This window comes from Emys orbicularis, assembly GCF_028017835.1.
Source record: "Emys orbicularis isolate rEmyOrb1 chromosome 21 unlocalized genomic scaffold, rEmyOrb1.hap1 SUPER_21_unloc_11, whole genome shotgun sequence".
Lineage (NCBI taxonomy): Eukaryota > Metazoa > Chordata > Testudines > Emydidae > Emys > Emys orbicularis.
The window spans coordinates 1-20791 of NW_027045153.1; the positions used below are offsets into that span (position 1 = coordinate 1).

The 20791-nt window shown below is 67.5% G+C and overlaps 2 protein-coding genes across 2 annotated transcripts in view; one reads left to right on the forward strand and one right to left on the reverse strand.

Annotated features, from left to right (window-relative positions):
* Nucleotides 1-317: 317 nt before the first annotated feature.
* On the reverse strand, nt 318-6131 carry CCDC22 (coiled-coil domain containing 22; the record flags this gene model as incomplete). The annotated part of the gene is made up of 10 exons (XM_065423053.1): nt 6082-6131; nt 5534-5711; nt 4936-5068; nt 4648-4754; nt 3471-3533; nt 3015-3212; nt 2674-2874; nt 2238-2355; nt 738-856; nt 318-437 (listed from the first exon to the last, which is right to left on the reverse strand). Coding segments are annotated over exons 1-10 (1287 nt in total), but the record flags the coding sequence as incomplete, so codon positions are not given.
* Nucleotides 6132-10253: 4122 nt separating this feature from the next.
* Nucleotides 10254-20791, forward strand: part of LOC135895005 (voltage-dependent L-type calcium channel subunit alpha-1F-like) — a gene marked incomplete at its 3' end in the record, with an annotated part of 38047 nt that continues 27509 nt past the window's right edge. The window contains exons 1-13 of the mRNA XM_065423052.1: nt 10254-10281; nt 10684-10897; nt 11049-11154; nt 11799-11938; nt 12528-12670; nt 13628-13780; nt 13986-14182; nt 15035-15138; nt 16511-16677; nt 17709-17792; nt 18654-18741; nt 18857-18883; nt 19047-19207. Of these exons, the coding sequence (XP_065279124.1) occupies nt 10254-10281; nt 10684-10897; nt 11049-11154; nt 11799-11938; nt 12528-12670; nt 13628-13780; nt 13986-14182; nt 15035-15138; nt 16511-16677; nt 17709-17792; nt 18654-18741; nt 18857-18883; nt 19047-19207 (1612 nt within the window). The remainder of the gene's footprint in view (nt 10282-10683; nt 10898-11048; nt 11155-11798; nt 11939-12527; nt 12671-13627; nt 13781-13985; nt 14183-15034; nt 15139-16510; nt 16678-17708; nt 17793-18653; nt 18742-18856; nt 18884-19046; nt 19208-20791) is intronic.

The window sequence follows — 20791 nt, forward strand, 5'->3', positions numbered from 1 at the left end:
TCCCGCCCCCCCCAACATCGCCCCGTCCTCCTGGCCCCCCCCACTTCCCGCCCCCCCCCAACATCGCCCGTCCTCCTGGCCCCCCCACTTCCCAGGCCCCCAAACACCTCGGCCGCCCGTCCTCCTGGCCCCCCGTTATCCCCTTAACCCTGCACACCCCCCTCCAACCCCAGTGCCCCCCCAGCGTGCACCCCCGGCCCCTCGGGCCCACCCCCACAAACTTCCTCCTCCCCAAGTGCACCCCAGAGCCCCCCCCCCCCCGATACCCCACCCCCGCAGCCCGTCCATCCTGGGCTCAGCCCCCCCCACCCCAGTACCTGCAGCTTGGCCAGGTTGTTCTCAGCCTGGGGGAGCAGCTCCAGGGCCCGGCTCTTCACCTGCAGGGTCTGTTTGCGCCCCCCCAGAGCCAGACGCTGCTGCCGCAGCCCCGCCTCCGCCTGGGGGCAGAGAGATCAGGGGAGCACGACCCCCCCCCCGCCCCGCTTCCCCCTGGGGGCAGAGAGATCAGGGGAGCACGACCCCCCCCCCGCCCCGCTTCCCCCTGGGGGCAGAGAGATCAGGGGAGCACGACCCCCCCCCGCCCCGCTTCCCCCTGGGGGCAGAGAGATCAGGGGAGCATGACCCCCCCCCCCCGGCATCCCCCGGCCCCGCCCCCACCTGGGGGCAGAGATCAGGGTGCACGGCCCCCCCAGACACGGCCCCCCCCCCGCCCATGGAGAAATGCCCCTGGCTCTCACCTGGCTGAGGCTCAGCTCCAGGACCTTCACCTCCCCACCCACAGCGTCCATCTCGGCCTCCAGGCGCTGCAGCTCCCCCCGCAGGCGGCCAGCTCCTCCTCCTGCCGCGCCTGCACCTCCTGGGGAGGGGAGAGGGGGGGGGTCTCTAGGCCAGCATGGAGGGGCAGTGGGGAGCACCCTGAGAACAGCCCCCCCACCAGCTGGCTGAGTCCTACCAGGGACCATCAGGGGGCAGGGGAGGAGAACCCGCCATCATTAGGGTCCAGGGTTAACGACCAGCCAGGTGGGAGCTCTGAACTCCCAGTTGTGTTGGGGTCCCCCAGAGCACCATCCTGCACCCTGTATTGAGGTCCCCCGTCCCCCAACTGCTGAACACCCCCCCTCCCCTGCCCTTTATGGGGGTCCCCCTCTCTCCAGCAAGCGCCCCCCGTGACGTTGTGCACTCTATATGATTTTATGAAAATATGCTAATGAGTGACTATGACGCAACTGGAACATGCTTCACGCCAAAGGGCTCTTGTATGGGATAATCTCCGGAGCGTGGCCGTCGTGTCTGTATAAATGTCTCACTCGTGGATCTGGGACTAGAAATATGAAATAACTCTGGGAGCCTGTTGTCATTATGCAAAGTGGGGGCCGTTCCTGGTGGCTCCCGTTAGCCGGGACAATTGGCTGGGGGTGGCTCTGTTTGCAGGCAGGTCCCTGGGAGCCAGGCGTGGGGGGCTCCCAGGACATGTGACCATGTCACCCGGACCTGGAATCCATCTTAACCCTGGGGCTTTTCCAGTGGGGGGGACGGGACCCAGAGGGACGAAGGGTTCCTGCCTTGGGCCAAGGAGATATAAAGGGGGGACAGAAGGAAGGGGGCGGCAGTCATGAGAAACCCCCCAGCTCCCCCCTGAGCTGGAACAAGGGCCGTGCCGGGGAGGGTCGGGCCCAGACTAGGAAGGGGTCTAGGCTGTGAAAGAAGCTCATTGGAACATCTCGGAGGCTGAGATTTGATCTGTAACAAGTTTTTTAAATGCATCAGACTCAGACTTGCGGGTTTTTGTTTGATGTTGCCTGGTGACTTACTTTGTTCTGTCTGTTACTACGTGGAACCACTGAAATCCCACTTTCTGTATTTAATAAAATCACTCTTTACTTATTAATTAACTCAGAGTGTGTGTTAATACCCGGGGTGGGGTGGGGGGGGGGAAACAGCCGTGCATCTCTCTATAGAGGGGGGACAATTCATGAGTTTACCCGGCATAAACTTTACACAGGGTAAAACTGAATGATTTGGGGTTAGACCCCATTGGGTGTCAGGGGGCTAAAGGCGGGAGCCCCCCTGTGAGCAGCTGTGGGGCATGGGTCAGACCCTGGGGCTGGGCGGGAGCAGCCGGGCAGGTCTGGCTCAGCAAGTCGGGGGGCTGGGGCCCTGAGCTGGCAGGAAAGCAGGGGGCAGAGGTGGTCTGGGCACATCAGCTGGCAGCTCCCAGGGGGGTTCTGTGACCCAACCCGTCACACCCCCCACCCTGCCCCGAACTGGGGTCCCCCCTGCTACCTGCTCCGAGGTCTTGGAAGACGGGAGAGTTTCCACCGCCGCCTGCATCTGCCCCACAAGTTCCTGAGGGTCCTGAGGGGCCACAAGGGGGCAGTCACAGGGGGCCTCTCCCCTCAGCCCCCCCCCCCCCACCACTGCCCCCCCAAATTTCCCAGAGTCCCTCCAGAGCCCGGAAGCCTCCACCCCCCATTCCCTCCCCGGCCCCCCAAATTCCCCTCTCCCAGCCACCCCCTCTCCCAAGTGTCCCCCAACCTCCTAGGTAGCCCCTAACCCCCACAATCCCCCATCCACCCAGACACACCCAAAGTCTACCCAGGTACCCCGAGTTCTGAGCCCCCCAACCCCCCCAGCCCCTCCCCATGCCCCACAGCCCCCCAACTCCCCCGGTACCTGTTCGTGCGCCAGGCGCTGGGCGTGGCTGAAGCGGGACCCCTTGGCGAGGGGCCCCCTGGTGCCCCCCGCGCCCAGCAGCTGGGCCAGGTCGGGCGCCCCTGGCTGGGGGGGGCCGGCAGCGCCGTGGGGGGGAGCAGCCTGACGCAGCTGGTCCAGCAGGCGGCGCTGGAGCCGCTGACGCTTCCACTGCACATACTCCTGGGGGGAGGAGGAGGGGGGGGGGTCAGTGCGACTGGGGGACCCCCCTGCAGCAACCCCCCTGGGCATGTATTCCTGGGGGCCAGGGGACCCCAAACCCCTCCCCCCACAAACATCCAGGCAAGAGCCCCCCCCCTCACCTTGGGGGGCAGGCGAGACGCCAGCCCCTGGCTCTGCCAGTCGGCCTCCCAGTCGTGCTGCGCCCCCAGGTCGCCCGCGTGTCGCTCCAGCAGGGAGGGGGCCACGGCGCCCGGCTGGGGGGGCTGGGCCGGCACTGGGGGCAGGAACCTCCCGAAAAACTCCCGGCGCTCTGGGGGGGTAGACATGGAGGTCAGAGCCTGCCCCCTGCCCCAGAGCCATGCCCCCCACCTCCCACCCACGCCCCCAGCCTGACCCCGCCCTGTTCCCACCCACGCCCCCCTGTGCCCCCAATCCAGCCCCCCAGGGCCCACAGACCCCTCCCCCCAGCCTACCCGAACTCAATCCACACACCCCTGCCTCGACCCCGCCCCGGCTCCCACCCACTCCCCCTCAATCCATGCCCCCTCCACCCCTCTGTGCCCCTAATCCCCCCCCCCCACACGTCACCTACCAACCGGCCCCGAATCGCGGGGCAGGACCAAGGGGTGGGCGTGAAACGGTTTCAGCAGAGAGGTGCCCTGTGGGGAGAAAACCAACGCCGTTAGCCTATGGAACTGCCTGCCACAGGACCATTTGAGAGAGGAAAGGGGGGCGCTGCCAGGGGACGCCTGTGGGGTGAATCCCAGCTGTGGGGGCGGGGAGGGTTATGGGGTGGTAGCACCTCGCAGATAGAGAGTGATGATGGGCCAGTTCCACCGGATGGGGGCGGGGCAATGCTGGTGCAAACCAGGAAGTCCCGCCCCGCCCGCACAACCACTTCTGCTCAGCTCTGCACCAGATTCGGGAGGGGGCCCGGCAGGGCAGGCTGGACCAAGCCCCGGCAGCGAACGCCCCGATATCCAACCAGCGCCTTCGGGGAGATCGGAACTGGATCGAGCTGGTTAACGGCCCGAACCCGAACCTACCACCGGCTCCGCCGTCCTCCCGACCGTTCCCCACTCGCCCCGTCCGACGCTCCGGCATTAACCCGAAGGAAGGTTTGTAATGACAATGGAATTCGACCCCGAACCCGTCAGTGTTATAAACAGGAGGATTCACCCGCCTGGTGTTACGTGAAATGTGTCGAGTTCGTTCCCAGTTCTGGGTTTTCTATTTCACTAGACACTAAATACCGTCCGGGCTGTCTCTGCGACCAAAATCGTTCTAGTCACGTTTCCCGACCGCGGATTAGCGCTGGGCGCCGCTAACGGGCTGCTCTCGTTCGAATAGATTATCTGCGCGTTTAGTAAGTTAAACTGGAACATGCCAGGTGGAAACGTACACTACACGAACGATACATTACATCATTAATTAAAGAAACGATCGCTGGTACGTTGTACGTTATAGCTACAGGCGAAACAGAAATGGAGTATTGTCCCAGACATAACATTCAATACGTTACGTCATGTTTAATAGTCACAGATCATGGTGTATAGATAAATTCTGCATTACTCTAGGCTAGGACAGGAGAATGTAAGTAATTAATTAATTAGAATACAATTATGCATATTCAGTCCATGGGAGGTGGCTGCCGGGGACCGAACCCAGCCGGGACGCTGGGGTAGATGGGCCTGTGGGGCTGCGCCGGCTGTGGTGGGGATACAGGACTCGCTGGCTGGACACGTGGGACTGAACCTGGGCGGGGGGACCCACCTGCAGCCGCTGTAGCCGGGGGGTGCGACAGGCGGGGGGCACCCAGGGCGTCCCCAGCTGCTCCTTGATCGTCGTGGCGATGGCGCGGAGTAGCCCGGCCGACTTCCCTGCAAGGGGGGCAAAGGTCACAGCCAGCGCCGCCGCCGCCGCCGCCCCCCCCCGCCATGGCCCCTGCCTCCTACCCCATAGATCCCACCTCCCCCTCCGATCCGCCCCCCGACACACCTTCAACCCCGCAGTGAGGCCCCTCCCCGCACCCCACTGGGACACAAGCCCCCCCCCGGGTACCGGCCGGCTGCCTGGCGTCCTCAGCGTCGTCCCTGGGCAGCTTCTCCACCAGGAACAGCAGGAGGCGCCGGATCTCGGGCTCGCTGCTGTACAGGAAAGTCTGGTACCCGACCTCACCCTGGTAGCCCAGCTCCTGGGGGGCAGGGGGAGCGTCAGGACGCCTGGGTTCTCTGCCCGGCTCGGGGAGGGGAGTGGGGTCTGGCGGTTAGAGCAGGGGGACTGGGAGCCAGGACTCCTGGGTTCTCTCCCCGGCTCTGGATGGGAAGTGGAGGCTGGTGGGTTAGAGCAGGGGGGCTGGGAGCCAGGACTCCTGGGTTCTCTCCCCGCCTCTGGGAGGGGAGTGGGGGCTGGCGGTTAGAGCAGGGGGGCTGGGAGCCCGGACTCCTGGGTTCTCTCCCCGGCTCTGGGAGGGAAGTGGGGGCTGGTGGTGAGAGCAGGGGGGGCTGGGAGCCAGGACTCCGGGGTTCTCTTCCCAGCTCTGGGAGGGGCAGAGGGCTGGGAGCCCGGACTCCTGGGTTCTCTCCCTGGCTCTGGGAGGGGAGTGGGGGCTGGCGGTTAGAGCAGGGGGGCTGGGAGCCCGGACTCCAGGGTCTCTCACCTGGCAGGCCTGGGCCAGGCTGGTGCCGACGCGGAACCGGGCCGACATGCCAGGGGGCAGCACGTGGCAGAGGCTGGCGCCTAGCGACGGGTGAATGACGCGGAGGCATCGCACCACTGACTCCACGATCAGCTCCGTGGTGAACTCCCGCAGGCTCTGCACCTCCTCGGGGACCTGCCTGTGGGGAGCCGGGAGCCGCTGTCACACAGCCCCCCCGGCGGGTAGGGACCCAGCGCCACGTGGCAGCCACCTCTCGGGCGCGGCAGCTAGGAAACAGCCGCACAGAACGCTGCAGAGGGACGGCTCGCCCAGCGCTGGAATTCGACCAGCACTGATGGGTGGGGAGAGCACCCCCTGCCGAGCCCCACGCCCTGCTTCCTGCCCCACGGCAGCACCCAGAGCCCAGCCCGAGCGCCAGGGGAGAGCCCCCCACTGAGCCCCACGCCCTGCCCCATGGCACCCCCCAGCCCCACTGAGCCCCCCACCCTGCTTCCTGCCCCACGGCACCGCCCAGCCCCCAGCGCCCCCCAGCAGGGGGCGGGGCTTACGTTCCGGAGAGGCGGAGCGAGTGGATGAGGATCTTGTCGACCTCGTCCATGGTGGGGGGGAGGGGCCCCCAGGCAGCGACCCCTGGAGGGGAGAGAGAGAGAGCAGGATTCGCACCCGGACCCAGGGGGCACAGCTGGGCTCAGGTGGGCGGAGGGATGTGGGGGGCAGAACTGGGGGGGATGTGCAGAGGTTGGGGGGCTGGGGGCACAGCTGGGGGGATGTGCAGAGGTTGGGGCGGAGGGATGTGGGGGGCACAGCTGGGGGAGATGTGCAGAGGTTGGGGGGCTGGGGGCACAGCTGGGGGAGATGTGCAGAGGTTGGGGCGGAGGGATGTGGGGGGCACAGCTGGGGGAGATGTGCAGAGGTTGGGGGCGGAGGGATGTGGGGGGCACAGCTGGGGGAGATGTGCAGAGGTTGGGGGCGGAGGGATGTGGGGGGCACAGCTGGGGGGCTGTGCAGAGGTTGGGGGGCTGGGGGCACAGCTGGGTTCAGGGGCTCCGGCCCCCCCGCAGGAAGGGGGGCGGAGGGATGTGGGGGGCACAGCTGGGGGGCTGTGCAGAGGTTGGGGGGCTGGGGGCACAGCTGGGGGGCTGTGCAGAGGTTGGGGGGCTGGGGGCACAGCTGGGGGGCTGTGCAGAGGTTGGGGGCGGAGGGATGTGGGGGGCACAGCTGGGGGGCTGTGCCGAGGTTGGGGCGGAGGGATGTGGGGGGGCACAGCTGGGGGGGGATGTGCAGAGGTTGGGGGCGGAGGGATGTGGGGGGCACAGCTGGGGGGCTGTGCAGAGGTTGGGGGGCTGGGGGCACAGCTGGGTTCAGGGGCTCCGGCCCCCCCGCAGGAAGGGGGGCGGAGGGATGTGGGGGGCACAGCTGGGGGGCTGTGCAGAGGTTGGGGGGCTGGGGGCACAGCTGGGGGGCTGTGCAGAGGTTGGGGGCGGAGGGATGTGGGGGGCACAGCTGGGGGGCTGTGCAGAGGTTGGGGCGGAGGGATGTGGGGGGCACAGCTGGGGGGGGATGTGCAGAGGTTGGGGCGGAGGGATGTGGGGGGCACAGCTGGGGGGCTGTGCAGAGGTTGGGGGGCTGGGGGCACAGCTGGGTTCAGGGGCTCCGGCCCCCCCGCAGGAAGGGGGGCGGAGGGATGTGGGGGGCACAGCTGGGGGGCTGTGCAGAGGTTGGGGGGCTGGGGGCACAGCTGGGGGGCTGTGCAGAGGTTGGGGGCGGAGGGATGTGGGGGGCACAGCTGGGGGGCTGTGCAGAGGTTGGGGGCGGAGGGATGTGGGGGGCACAGCTGGGGGGGGATGTGCAGAGGTTGGGGCGGAGGGATGTGGGGGGCACAGCTGGGGGGCTGTGCAGAGGTTGGGGGGCTGGGGGCACAGCTGGGTTCAGGGGCTCCGGCCCCCCCGCAAGAAGGGGGGCGGAGGGATGTGGGGGGCACAGCTGGGGGGCTGTGCAGAGGTTGGGGGGCTGGGGGCACAGCTGGGGGGCTGTGCAGAGGTTGGGGGCGGAGGGATGTGGGGGGCACAGCTGGGGGGCTGTGCAGAGGTTGGGGCGGAGGGATGTGGGGGGCACAGCTGGGGGGGGATGTGCAGAGGTTGGGGCGGAGGGATGTGGGGGGCACAGCTGGGGGGCTGTGCAGAGGTTGGGGGGCTGGGGGCACAGCTGGGTTCAGGGGCTCCGGCCCCCCCGCAGGAAGGGGGGCGGAGGGATGTGGGGGGCACAGCTGGGGGGCTGTGCAGAGGTTGGGGGCGGAGGGATGTGGGGGGCACAGCTGGGGGGCTGTGACGAGGTTGGGGCGGAGGGATGTGGGGGGCACAGCTGGGGGGGGATGTGCAGAGGTTGGGGGCGGAGGGATGTGGGGGGCACAGCTGGGGGGCTGTGCAGAGGTTGGGGGGCTGGGGGCACAGCTGGGTTCAGGGGCTCCGGCCCCCCCGCAGGAAGGGGGGCGGAGGGATGTGGGGGGCACAGCTGGGGGGCTGTGCAGAGGTTGGGGCGGAGGGATGTGGGGGGCACAGCTGGGGGGGGATGTGCAGAGGTTGGGGCGGAGGGATGTGGGGGGCACAGCTGGGGGGCTGTGCAGAGGTTGGGGGCGGAGGGATGTGGGGGGCACAGCTGGGGGGGATGTGCAGAGGTTGGGGCGGAGGGATGTGGGGGGCACAGCTGGGGGGCTGTGCAGAGGTTGGGGCGGAGGGATGTGGGGGGCACAGCTGGGGGGCTGTGCAGAGGTTGGGGGGCTGGGGGCACAGCTGGGTTCAGGGGCTCCGGCCCCCCCGCAGGAAGGGGGGCGGAGGGATGTGGGGGGCACAGCTGGGGGGCTGTGCAGAGGTTGGGGCGGAGGGATGTGGGGGGCACAGCTGGGGGGGGATGTGCAGAGGTTGGGGCGGAGGGATGTGGGGGGCACAGCTGGGGGGCTGTGCAGAGGTTGGGGGCGGAGGGATGTGGGGGGCACAGCTGGGGGGGATGTGCAGAGGTTGGGGCGGAGGGATGTGGGGGGCACAGCTGGGGGGCTGTGCAGAGGTTGGGGCGGAGGGATGTGGGGGGCACAGCTGGGGGGCTGTGCAGAGGTTGGGGGGCTGGGGGCACAGCTGGGTTCAGGGGCTCCGGCCCCCCCGCAGGAAGGGGGGCGGAGGGATGTGGGGGGCACAGCTGGGGGTCCCGGGGGGGCCGGTTCACACTCACAGGTTCCCTCTTTGCGCTTCTGCGGCCACGGAGTCACAGGAGCCGCTGCAAGGGCCGCTGGGATGTGTAGTCCGGCCCCGCCCCCAGCCCGGTGCATGCTGGGAAGTGTAGCCCACCCCCACCTCCCTAGCCCGGTGCATGCTGGGATGTGTAGTCCAGCCCCACCTCCCAAGCCCGGTGCATGCTGGGATGTGTAGTCCAGTCCCACCTCCCTAGCCCGATGCATGCTGGGATGTGTAGTCCAGCCCCCGACCCAGCCCGGTGCATGCTGGGATGTGTAGTCCAGCCCCACCTCCCTAGCCCGATGCATGCTGGGATTTGTAGTCCCAGTTACAGCCATGGCTGCTTAGTGAGCTCTTGGCCCCGACCCCAGGCCTGGAGCGGGAGCGCCTGGCGCGGGCTGAGTGCCTGGTCCCGGGTGCGAGACACGGGGCCGCTTCGGCCGGGCTGACCCCCGGGCGGCTCGCCCCAGGGGACCCAACGTCCCGCCCCGCGCCCGGCTCCTTCGCACCCGCTTCTTCCGGACCCCGGGGGAACGGGGGCACCGAGACCCCCCCACAATCCCCTTCAGGCCCCCAACTTTCAACCCTCGGCCTCACTCCCGCTCCTGGGTGCTCCTGGGCTCAGGGGCTCCCCCATCAATTGAGAGGAGGGGGCTGGGGTCGGGGGGCCTAGCCCCACTTGTCCCAGGGCTGCCCATCGAACCAGTTCTTCAGGGGGGAGGGGATCGAGGCTCCCACAATGCACTGGGGCCAGCAAGAATCCTGGAGTGTGTGTTGGGGGGGTCTCCACTGAAGCTCCCAGAATGCACTGGGGCTAGGGTGACCAGATGTCCCAATTTCATAGGGACAGTCCCAATATTTGGGGCTTTTTCTTATATAGTCGCCTGTTACCCCCCCACCCCTGTCCCGATTTTTCACACTTGCTGTCTGGTCACCCTAACCAGGTGAGCAGGATGTGGGGACCCAGGGGGCTCCCAGAATGCACCTGGGGGGCAGGAGGTGGGGGACCTGGGGGTTACCAGAATGCACCGGGGGAGTTTGGGGGGCACATGGAGGATGCCTTTGCCCCCGGCTTTCACCACCACTTCCCCCCCCAGTGCCCACCGCCACCACCCAGGGAGGGGGGGGGGGCAGCTGGTGTCCCCCCCCCCCGCTAGCCCGCGCTGGCCTCTGAAGCTAATCCCCCTTAATCCACAGCCGAGCCAGGGACAGCGACGGGACGGAGACGGAGGGAGAGCGGAGAGAAAGGGGGCACCAGGGGGCTGCCGGGGGGCAGGGCCTGTGGGGCACCGGGGGGTACCTGGGGGGGAAGCCGGCACAAGGAACACCTGGGGGCACCCTATCACCGGCTCTCACCCCCCCCACACCTGGGCTGGCTCCCCATGAGAAGTGGGGGGCTGGCAAGAGGCCGGCAGGAGTGGGGGGGGGCGTAGGGCATCAGTCGGGCTAAGAGGTTAACCCCCCCCACCTGCTTCGTGGCCCCCCCCAAACCCAGGATGCCGGAGTCGGAGGAGAACGGGAGGGGTAAGTGACCCTGATGGGGGGGACCGGAGGGGGAGGCAGGGAGCTGGGGGGGCTCCATGGGGGGGGCACATACACTGACCCCCCCCCCCCTCCAGTGCCCAGCACCTCTTGGGCCCCCAGTTGGCACTAGGAGGGGGATTTATGGAGGGGTTGGGGGGGCTATCGGGGTATGGGGGGGTGGAAGGGGAGGGGGCATGGAGGAGGCAGGGGGCCCCCATGGGGCAGGGCAGGGGGCTCTGGGAAGGGGGCTGGGATCTCTGCGGGGGGAGGGGTCTCTGTGGGGGGAGGGGGTCTCCGGGGTCACCACGGGGGAGGGGGCTCTGTGGGGAGAGGGGTCTCACCACGGGGGGGGAGGGCTCGGCGGGGGGGCACACCCTGACCCCTCTCCTCTCTGCCCTGCAGCGGTCATCCCCCCCGACAGCCCGGGGTGGGCGGCGGAGGCCGGAGGGCCGGGGGCCGAGGCTGGCAGCCCCCCGCCCACCCCCCGCCGGCGCTTGCCCTCCGCCAAGCACAAGGCTCAGGGCAGCCCCACGGTGCCGCGCTCCCCCCGGGCCCTCTTCTGCCTCCGGCTGAGCCACCCCCTGCGCCGGGCCGCCATCAGCATCGTGGAGTGGAAGCATCCGCCCGGCTGGGGGCTAAGGGGGGCGGGGGGAAGGGACGGTGCTACAGGGTGGGGGAAGCCAGGGGGAATGTGGGGGGGGCCACGCGGGCTGAGGAAGGGGGCACCCCGCCCCCGTTCGGATCCTTAACCCACCCCCCCGCCCCAGGCCCTTCGACATCCTCATCCTCATGACCATTTTCGCCAACTGCGTGGCCCTGGGGGTCTATATCCCCTTCCCCGAGGACGACTCCAACACCGCCAACCACGACCTGGTGAGCCCTGGGAACCCTGGAGTCCGGCTCCCCCCGCCCTTCCCGGCAACCCCCGCGCCCCTCCCGGAGCCGGGCGGGAACCCCGGCGTACGGCTCCCAGCCCCATGGCAGGCCCTGTGAGCCCCTTGGCATTGGGTTTAGCCTCATTAAGAGCTTGGAGCTAATGACTGTCCTAAACGAGCTGCTGGGTCCCTGGGCAGACGTCATGGGAATGGGAAGGAATTAGCGCGGGTGGGGGGGGTGGGAGTTCCCCCCTGGGTTCTCTCACCAGCACTGGGAGGGGAGTGGGGTCTAGTGTTGGGGGGGTGGGAGCCCGGATGCCTGGGTTCTCTGTCTGTCTGTGTATCCCAGGCCATGAGCTCTAAGCTGCTTACCCGGTCCCAGCGGGGGGGCCGGGGGGAGCCGTTGGTTCCCCCGCATGGGATTGTCCACCCCCTCCAGGCTCGGGGCCTGCCCGGACGCCGGGGTTCCCCCACTCCCGGACACCTGGGTCCGTTCCCCAGCAGGAAAGGCCCCCAGGACACCTGGGTTCATTCTCTAGGATGCAGGGGGTGTTCGGGTGTGGGTGGCTCACGGCCGGGGGTTGGTGCTGCCCGGACGCCTGGGTTCAATCCCCGTCTCTCCCCCCCCCCCGCCCCCGACAGGAGCAGGTGGAGTACATCTTCCTCATCATCTTCACGGTGGAGACGTTCCTGAAGATCATCGCGTACGGGCTGGTCCTGCACCCCAACGCCTACATCCGCAACGGCTGGAACCTGCTGGACTTCGTCATCGTGGTGGTGGGGTGGGTCCCCCCGTCCCCCCCAGCCCCCCGTCATCCCCGTCCCCCCTAGCCCCCACCCCCCACGGCTCCCCCGCCCGACTCCCCAGTGCCTACATCCGCGACGGCTGGAACCTGCTGGACTTCGTCATCGTGGTGGTGGGGTGGGTCCCCCCGTCCCCCCCAGCCCCCCGTCATCCCCGTCCCCCCTAGCCCCCACCCCCCACGGCTCCCCTGCCCGACTCCCCAGCGCCTACATCCGCGATGGCTGGAACCTGCTGGACTTCGTCATCGTGGTGGTGGGGTGGGTCCCCCCGTCCCCCCCAGCCCCCCGTCATCCCCGTCCCCCCCACCCCCCACGGCTCCCCCGCCCGACTCCCCAGCGCCTACATCCGCGACGGCTGGAACCTGCTGGACTTCGTCATCGTGGTGGTGGGGTGGGTCCCCGCCGAGCCCCCAACCGTCCCCAGCTGCCGTGCTGGGCTCCCACCCCCCACGGGTCTCCCCAACACCCCGCTGCACCCCCTGCTGCCCCCACTGCTCTGCTGGGCCCCCGCCGGCCCCCCGTTCCCCACCCCTTGGGGCCCCCCCTCACCCGCCCGCTCTCCCGCAGGTTGTTCAGCGTGGTCCTGGAGCAGGCGTCCCACAAGCCCGGGGACGCCCACCACATGAGCGGGAAGCCGGGCGGCTTCGACGTCAAAGCCCTGCGGGCCTTCCGCGTGCTGCGGCCCCTGCGCCTCGTCTCCGGTGTCCCCAGTAAGGCCCGAGGGAGGCAGGGGGCTGCACCATGGGAGTTGGGTTGCGTTGAATGATGTCCTAGGATGCTGTCTCACTGCACATGTCTGCGTTGCAGTGCATGCCGTCGCATCGGCGAGTCGCAGTGCATGTTGTCTCATTGCACGGTGGTGACGTGCTCTGCATTTTGCATGGTGTGACACTGCACAATGGTTTCCTTCACTGCCTGCAGTGTAATTGTGCAGTGATGCATTGCACTGCATGCCATTTAAAGTTGCACCCTGCTCTCTTGCACTGCAACCCATTTTGCTGCAGTGTTGCATTTCACTGCATTCCTATGAGGTCACACCGACCCACGGCATGTTGCAGTGCACGGTGTGAGGTCGCGCCGCCCCGTGGTGCGTCGCAGTGCACGGTGTGAGGTCGCACCACCCCGTCGCTTTGCGTGGTGTGAGGTCGCACTGTCCCGTCGCACTGCGCGGTGTGAGGTTGCACTGCCCCACAGTGCGTCGCATTGCACGGTGTGAGGTTGCGCCGCCCCGTGGCGTGTGGCACTGCGCGGTGTGAGGTCGCACTGCCTCACGGCATGTTGCACTGTACGGTGTGAGGTCACACCGCCACACAGCGCGTCGCACTGCACGGTGTGAGGTCGCGCCGCCCCGTGGCGTGTGGCACTGCGCGTTGTGAGGTAGCACTGCCTCACGGCATGTTGCACTGCACGGTGTGAGGTCACACCGCCCCACGGCGTGTCCCACTGCACGGTGTGAGGTCGCACTGCACCGTGGCGTGTGGCACTGCGCGGTGTGAGGTCGCGCCGCCCCGTGGCGCATGGCATTGCACGCTGTCACACGGCCCCAGTGCATTGCACCCCATTTCGCGGCACAGCGTTGCCTTGCGCTGCACACTGCACACCTCTGCCGTGCTGCACTGCGGGAGCCGCCCCCAGGCCTGACCCCCCCGTGCCCCCCTCCCCCGCAGGTCTGCACATTGTGCTCAACTCCATCATGAAGGCCATGGTGCCGCTGCTGCACATCGCGCTCCTCGTCCTCTTTGTCATCATCATCTACGCCATCATCGGCCTGGAGCTCTTCATCGGCCGCATGCACAAGACCTGCTTCATCGTCGGCTCAGGTACCCCCCCGGGCCCCCCCACAACCCCGCCTGCCCGGGGCCCCCCCCGCCTGCCTGGGGCCCCCACCTGCCCGGGGCCCCGCTTGCTCTCCCCGCCCCCCCCGCCTGCCCAGGCCCCCCCTGCCCCCCCGCCTGCCCGGGGCCCCGCTCACCCTCCGCCCCCCCGCCTGCCTGGGGCCCCGCTCACTCTCCATCCCTCCCACAGACCTGGAGGCCGAGGAGGACCCTTCGCCCTGCGCCTTCTCGGGGCATGGCCGCGAGTGTCCCCTCAACAACACCGAGTGCCGGGGCCGCTGGGAGGGGCCCAACGGCGGGATCACCAACTTCGACAACTTCTTCTTCGCCATGCTCACCGTCTTCCAGTGCATCACCATGGAGGGCTGGACCGACGTGCTCTACTGGGTGAGCCCCCTGCACCGCAACCGCCGGGACCCCCGGGTCCCCCTGCACCCCAACCCCCAGGTCCCCCTGCACCCCAACCGCCAGGGACCCCCCTCACCCCAACCCCCGGGACCCCCTGCACCCCAACCGCCAGGGACCCCCTGCACCCCAACTCCCGGGTCCCCCTGCACCCCAACCACCAGGACCCCCGGGACTCCCTGCACCCCAACCTCCGGGTCCCCCTGTGCCCCAGCCGCTGGGTCCCCCTGCACCCCAAATCCCTGGGACCCCTGCACCCCAAACCCCAGAACCCCCATACCCCAAACCTCTGGGTCCCCCTGCACCCCAAATTCCCCGGGACCCCCTGCACCCCAACCGCCGGGTCCCCCTGCACCCCAACCCCTGGGACTCCCTGCCCCCCAGCTGCCGGGTCCCCTTGCACCCCAACCGCCAGGGACCCCCCTGCACTCCAAATCCCCCGGGACCCCCTGCGCCCCAACCGCCAGGGACCCCCCTGCACTCCAAATCCCCCGGGACCCCCTGCGCCCCAACCGCCAGGGACCCCCTGCGCCCCAACCCCTGGGACCCCCTGCACCCCAAATCCCCTGGAACCCCCTGCACCTCAAATCCCTGGGACCTCCTGCACCCCAAACCCCTGGGGACCCCCTCACTCCCCAAACTCCCAGGAGTTCCCCTGCACCCCCTGCCCGCAGGGATCTCCCTGCACCCCAAACCCCCAGGGACCCCCCTAACCCGCCCTGGGGTCCCTCCTGACCCCCCTAGGCCGCTATCCACAGTGGATCCCCCCGGGGGCTCCGTGGGTGCCAGTCTCCCCCGCCCCCGGGCCCCCTCTGACTCCTGTCCCCCCCACAGATGCAGGACGCTATGGGGCACGAGCTGCCCTGGGTTTACTTCGTCAGCCTGGTCATCTTCGGCTCCTTCTTCGTGCTCAACCTGGTGCTGGGGGTGCTGAGCGGGTAAGGGGGGCGGCCGGGGAGGGGATGTGCCCAGCTCTGGGGAGGAGCTCAGGGAATAAATGGGGCCCTTGTGTGGGAGGTGGCTTGGAGAGGCTCTGGGGGCATGTGCAGCGGGGGAGGCATGTTCTAAGCATGTTGGGGTGTGTGCAGAGGAGAAGCGTGTTCGGGCATGTGCAGAGAAGTGTTTTTCTAAACATATCGGGGTGTGTGCAGAGGAGAAGCGTGTTCAAAGCATGTTGGGGCGTGTGCAGAGCAGAAGCGTGTTCTAAGCGTGTCGGGGTGTGTGCAGAGGAGAAGTGTGTTCTAAGCATGTTGGGGCGTGTGCAGAGGAGACGCATGTTCTAAGCATGTTGGGGTGCTGTCACGGGGTCCCCGGGCGATGCTGGAACTGCTCCCTACGAGGCTGGGCAGGACTCTGGGAGTCTCCTCTCGGAGCAGACTGTCTCCAGGGCGAGCAGCTCCCACGGCTTCGCCTTCCTGGGTCTGACCTCGGAGCCTTCAGCCTTCCCTGCCCCCCCGGGCGCCCCCACAGCGAGTCGCCCGGGCGGGGGCCTGGGGGGGCCAGAGAGTCCTGCCCCCCAACTTCGCAGTCAGACATGACTCTCAGCCCGCCGGGGACACGGAGGTTTATTAGACGACAGGAACACGGGGGAGCCAGAGCTCGTAGGGACAGAGACCAGGACCCCTCAGCCGGGTCCATCCTGGGGGTGGGGAGCCCAGACCCCCCCGTCTGCCCTCACCCCACGTCCCCAGCCAGCCCCAAACTGCCCCCCTCCAGCCCCTCCTCCTCTGGGCTTTGTCCCCTCCCGGGCCAGGAGGGGACCTGATCCCTTTGTTCGCCAACACCTTTCGCATCCCCTTGCCGGGGGGCCCAGGAGACAGGGCGTCGGCCATTCTCTGTGCAGACACCATCGCACCAGCCCTCTCGGGCTCTGCACCAATCACCCCCCTGATCCTCCCCCCCACCTAGAGACCATAGGGGAAACTGAGGCACCCACACAGTATTCAGAGGAAACATTAAGAACAGTCCCACTTCGTCACAGGTGTGTACAGTGGGGAATCATGTGATAAGCGGCTCAGGACATGTGCAGAGGGGGAGCGTGTTCTAAGCGTGTTGGAGGGTGCGCGGCTGGATTGTGTGTGCCATTGGCATGTCAGTTGTGTGGGCGGATCATACGCATGTGACAGGCCGTGCAGCCAGATTGTGCGTGTCATTAGCATGTTGAGGCGTGTGGCTGGATCACGCAGGTGCGGTGCATCTCAAAGCACGTGCAGCTGGATCCCACATGTGCTTCCCGTGTGCACACAGCGTGTGCGTGTGCTTAGCATGTTGCTGCATGTGCTGGGGGGGTTAACCCCTTGCTGCCCGCAGGGAGTTCTCCAAGGAGCGGGAGAAGGCCAAAGCCCGGGGCGACTTCCAGAAGCTGCGGGAGAAGCAGCAGATGGAGGAAGATCTCAGGGGCTACTTGGACTGGATCACGCAGGCCGAGGACATCGACCCCGACGACGAGGAGGGGGACCCCGAGGACAAGCACGCCCGTAAGGGACCCCCACCCCACAGTGCCCCTCACTCCCAACCCGCAGCCCCCTGCTAGCCCAGGGCTCCCCCCCCAGCTCTGCCGGTGCCCCTCACTCCCGACCCGCAGCCCCTGCTAGCCCGGCCCTGGCCCCTCAGCGCTGCCGGTGCCCCTCACTCCCGACCCGCAGCCCCTGCCAGCCCAGCCCTGCCCCCCCAGCCCTGCCAGTGCCCCTCACTCCCGACCCGCAGCCCCTGCTAGCCCAGCCCTGCCGGTGCCCCTCACTCCCGACCCGCAGCCCCTGCTAGCCCGGCCCTGGGTATCTGGGCCAGCGATTCTGCGCCCAGGCAAGGGGGGGTTAGCCGCAGCCAGCTGTGGCCAGGGGATTAGCGGGCAGAGAAATGAGATTTCCAGGCTGGGAGATTAGTGGCACCCGAGTAAATTACCAGCTGGGGGGGATCCTGGCAGTGGGGGAGGGGCCGGCGGGGAAGAGATGGGGGGGTGGAGCAGAGTCTGGTTTCTCTCAGCAGAACAGGACGGGGGCTGGGGACACTGCAGAGTTGTGATCTTCCCCCCAGCAGTGCCCGGGGGGGCAATTAGCGGCTGCATAGATCTGGTGCCCTTCCCCCAGGGGTAGCAGGGGTGCGTCCCTGCCTCCAGTGGTGCTCCCCCCCCCCCGCCACGCAGAGTTCATTAGCTCCCCGGGGCCTCGTTAGCCTCTCTGGGTCAGGGACACTGCGGTCAATTGTACACCCCCCTCTCAGGGCCAGAGAGAACCCAGGAGTCCTGGCTCCCAGCCCCCCCGCTCTAACTGCTGGGGCCCCTCTTGTATAGTGTGGGGAGCTGTATCAGGCGGGGGGCGGGGGTGGATCAGTCCCTGGGTCCTGTCACAACCCATGATGCCCTGGGGTGGGGTCACATCGCTTCTTTGTCACAACACTCACATCTGTGTGTCTTGTCTCTCATTCCCCACCCCCGCACATCCTCCTGTCCGTCCGTCCCTCCATCCCCACACGCCCCATCCGTCCATCCGTCCGTCTCTCCCTGGCGAAGGGGTGACCGTGGAAGACCTGACGGAGAAGAAGAAAGGCCGACTCCGATGGCTCCGTCACTCCAGCCATTCCACCGACACCCACAGTAACGCGGCGCCTCCATCTCTGTCTGTCTGTCTGTGCCCGTGTGTCATTGCTCTGGGGGGGGACTCATGTCTCCAGCTGCCCCCCGCCCCTGGCTGCTCATTAATATTCTGTTCCCAGCTCCCCGCCCTGGGGTCAATCCAGCGGCACCCGACTGCAATGGAGCCAGGGCTAAATTCTGATCTCAGGTCCCCCAGGGTCAATTCGGAGTCACTCCTGATTGCAATGGGGTCAGGGCCAGAGTCTGATCTCAGCTCCCCTGGGGTCAATCCGGAGTCACTCCTAATTGCAGTGGGGCCAGGGCCAGAGTCTGATCTCAGCTCCCCTGGGGTCAATCCGGAGTCACTCCTGATTGCAGTGGGGTCAGGGCCAGAGTCTGATCTCAGCTCCCATGGGGTCAATCTGGAGTCACTCCTGATTGCAATGTGGGCAGGGCTGGATTCTGATCTCAGGTCCTCTGGGGTCAATCCGGAGTCACTCCTGATTGCAATGGGGCCAGGGCCAGATTCTGATCTCAGCTCCCATGGGGTCAATCTGGAGTCACTCCTGATTTTAATGTGGGCAGGGCTGGATTCTGATCTCAGGTCCCCTGGGGTCAATCCGGAGTCACTCCTGATTGCAATGGGGCCAGGGCCAGATTCTGATCTCAGGTCCCCTGGGGTCAATCCGGAGTCACTCCTGATTGCAATGGGGCCAGGACCGGATTCTGATCCCCGCTCCTCCGGGATGAATCCGGAGTCACTCCCGATTGCAATAGGGGCAAGGCTGGATTCTGATCTCGGCCCCCCCAGGTCAATCCAGAGTCACCCAGCCAGCCGTGGGGACGCTGAGGGGGGAGCTCACCCGTACATCTCTCCCCCAGCCAGTCTCCCCGCAAGTGAAACGACTTCCGTCAACACCGAGAACGTGGGCGAAGAGGAACATCACGCCACCTGCTGCGACGTGTACCTGTGAGTGCGCGGAGGGGCCCGGGCTCCAGGGGCCGGGGGTATAAACAGGCCCCAGGTCCCACCCCAGAGGTGGCTGCGTTTGATTTTTCGTTTCTTTTCTCTTCTCTTTCTCCAGAGGCAAAATCTGGAAGACGAAATTCTGGTGAGTGGGAGCGAAGGAGGGGGCGTCTCCGCCCTTCGGGGGGGGTCTCTATGGGGCCGGGCCCAGCCTGCCTGACCCCCTGGGGGGGGCACTGTCCCAGCCGTGGGGGGGGGTCTCTATGGGGCTCAGCCCCCCTGACCCATCCCCCTGCTTCGCCCCCCAGCCGCCGGTGCCGGCGCACGAACCGGCGGCTGCGGAAGCGGTGCCGCCTGGCCGTGAAATCCGTCTCCTTCTACTGGGTGGTCCTGATCCTCGTCTTCCTCAACACGCTGACCATCGCCTCCGAGCACTACAGCCAGCCCGGCTGGCTGACCCAGATCCAGGGTGAGCCCCGGCGCCGGCCCCTCCCCGCGCTGGGAGGGGAAGGGGGGCTGGTGGGTCAGAGCAGGGGGTCTGGGAGCCAGGACTCCGGGGTTCTCTCCCGGCTCTGGGCAGGAGTTTATTCTAGCTGTGGAGGTTCATAGCTGTGTGCCGGAGCAGGGAGGAGGTGGATTGACCTGGGGATATCGCAGGGGAGTTTACCGGGACTGTCTGCAGGGGGGCTGGGATCTCGGGGTGACTTCACTTGAGGGACGATACCTGAGCGTAACCTGAGCGCGGGTGAAAACCCGGCCGACCCTGGGGCACTTCCCGGTACGCGAACAGCAGGTGGGGTAAGTACGTGTCCCAGTCCTGCAGTTGCTGGTCCGTAAAGGTTTTCAGCATCCTCTGTAGCGTCCCGTTGAACCTCTCCACCAGCCCGTTGGACTGGGGGTGAGCCGCCGAGGCCCAGCTGGGCCGGACCCGCACTTCTCCCACAAGCACCGGAGCGGGGCCGACATGAAGTTGGACCCTTTGTCTGTCCAGACGTCTTGGGGAGCCCCACTCGGCTGAGGATGGTCACAGCGCGTCCGCCATGGTGTCTGCCTCGATGGAGGACAAGGCCACCGCCTCGGGGAGCGGGTGGGGAAATCCACCACCACCAGGATGTCTTTCTCCCCCACCGGCTCGTCTTGCTGAGCGGCCCCACTACGTCCACGGCCCCCTTCTGGACAGGCTCCTAGGATGGGCCGGGGTCTCAACGCCGCTTCCCCCTGTCCCGGGCCCCCCCACACCTCTGGCGGGGGTCGCGGGCTCGGCAGCATTGCTGGACGTTGGTAAAGACCCCGGGCCAGGAAAAGGGCTGTAGCAGCCTCTGGCTGGGGCGCCGGATCCGCTGGTGCCCTGCGAGGGGGGAGTCGTGGGCCTGGTGTCACGGGGGGTGGGGGAGTCGGGGCCCACACCCCCACTTCCTGCCATTCCCCGCGACTCAGCCAGCCAGTGACACAGAAGGATTATTGGACGACAGAAACCGCCCAAAACAGAGCTTGTAGGTTCAGGAAACAGGACCCCTCAGTCGGGTCCATCTTGGGGAACAGGGAGCCCAGACCCCGGCCCTGGGGCTCCCTCCCCTTCCCCAGCCAGCCCCCCCAGCTGTCTCCTCCAGCCCCCCCGGCCCCTCCTCCGGCCTTTGTCCAGTTTCCCGGGCAGAAGGGGTCACCTGGCCCCAGCCCCCTCCCGGCTCAGGTGTTGCCCCTCAAGTGAAGTCACCCCGAGATCCCCCCCCCCAATGCAGACAGTCACAGCAAAACTCCCCTGCGACATCCCCAGGTCAATCCGCCCCACTCCGTCTCCCCCCGTCCCGGTCCCGGTCCCAGACTAACCCGACCTCTCGTATCCTCAATCCCAATCCCCATCTGTGATTCCCAGCCCAGTTGCCCACCTGGGGTCTGCAGTGACCCGGCCCCCAGCTCCCCGTCACGACCGGAAAACCCCGTCCCAGTGGGGCCGGATCCCGGACGAAACCCTCGTCAATGTGCCCTGGATCCCGTCGCTCTTAATGCCAAACCCAGACAGGTCCCAGCCCCGATCTGCCCCCCTGTCCAGCAC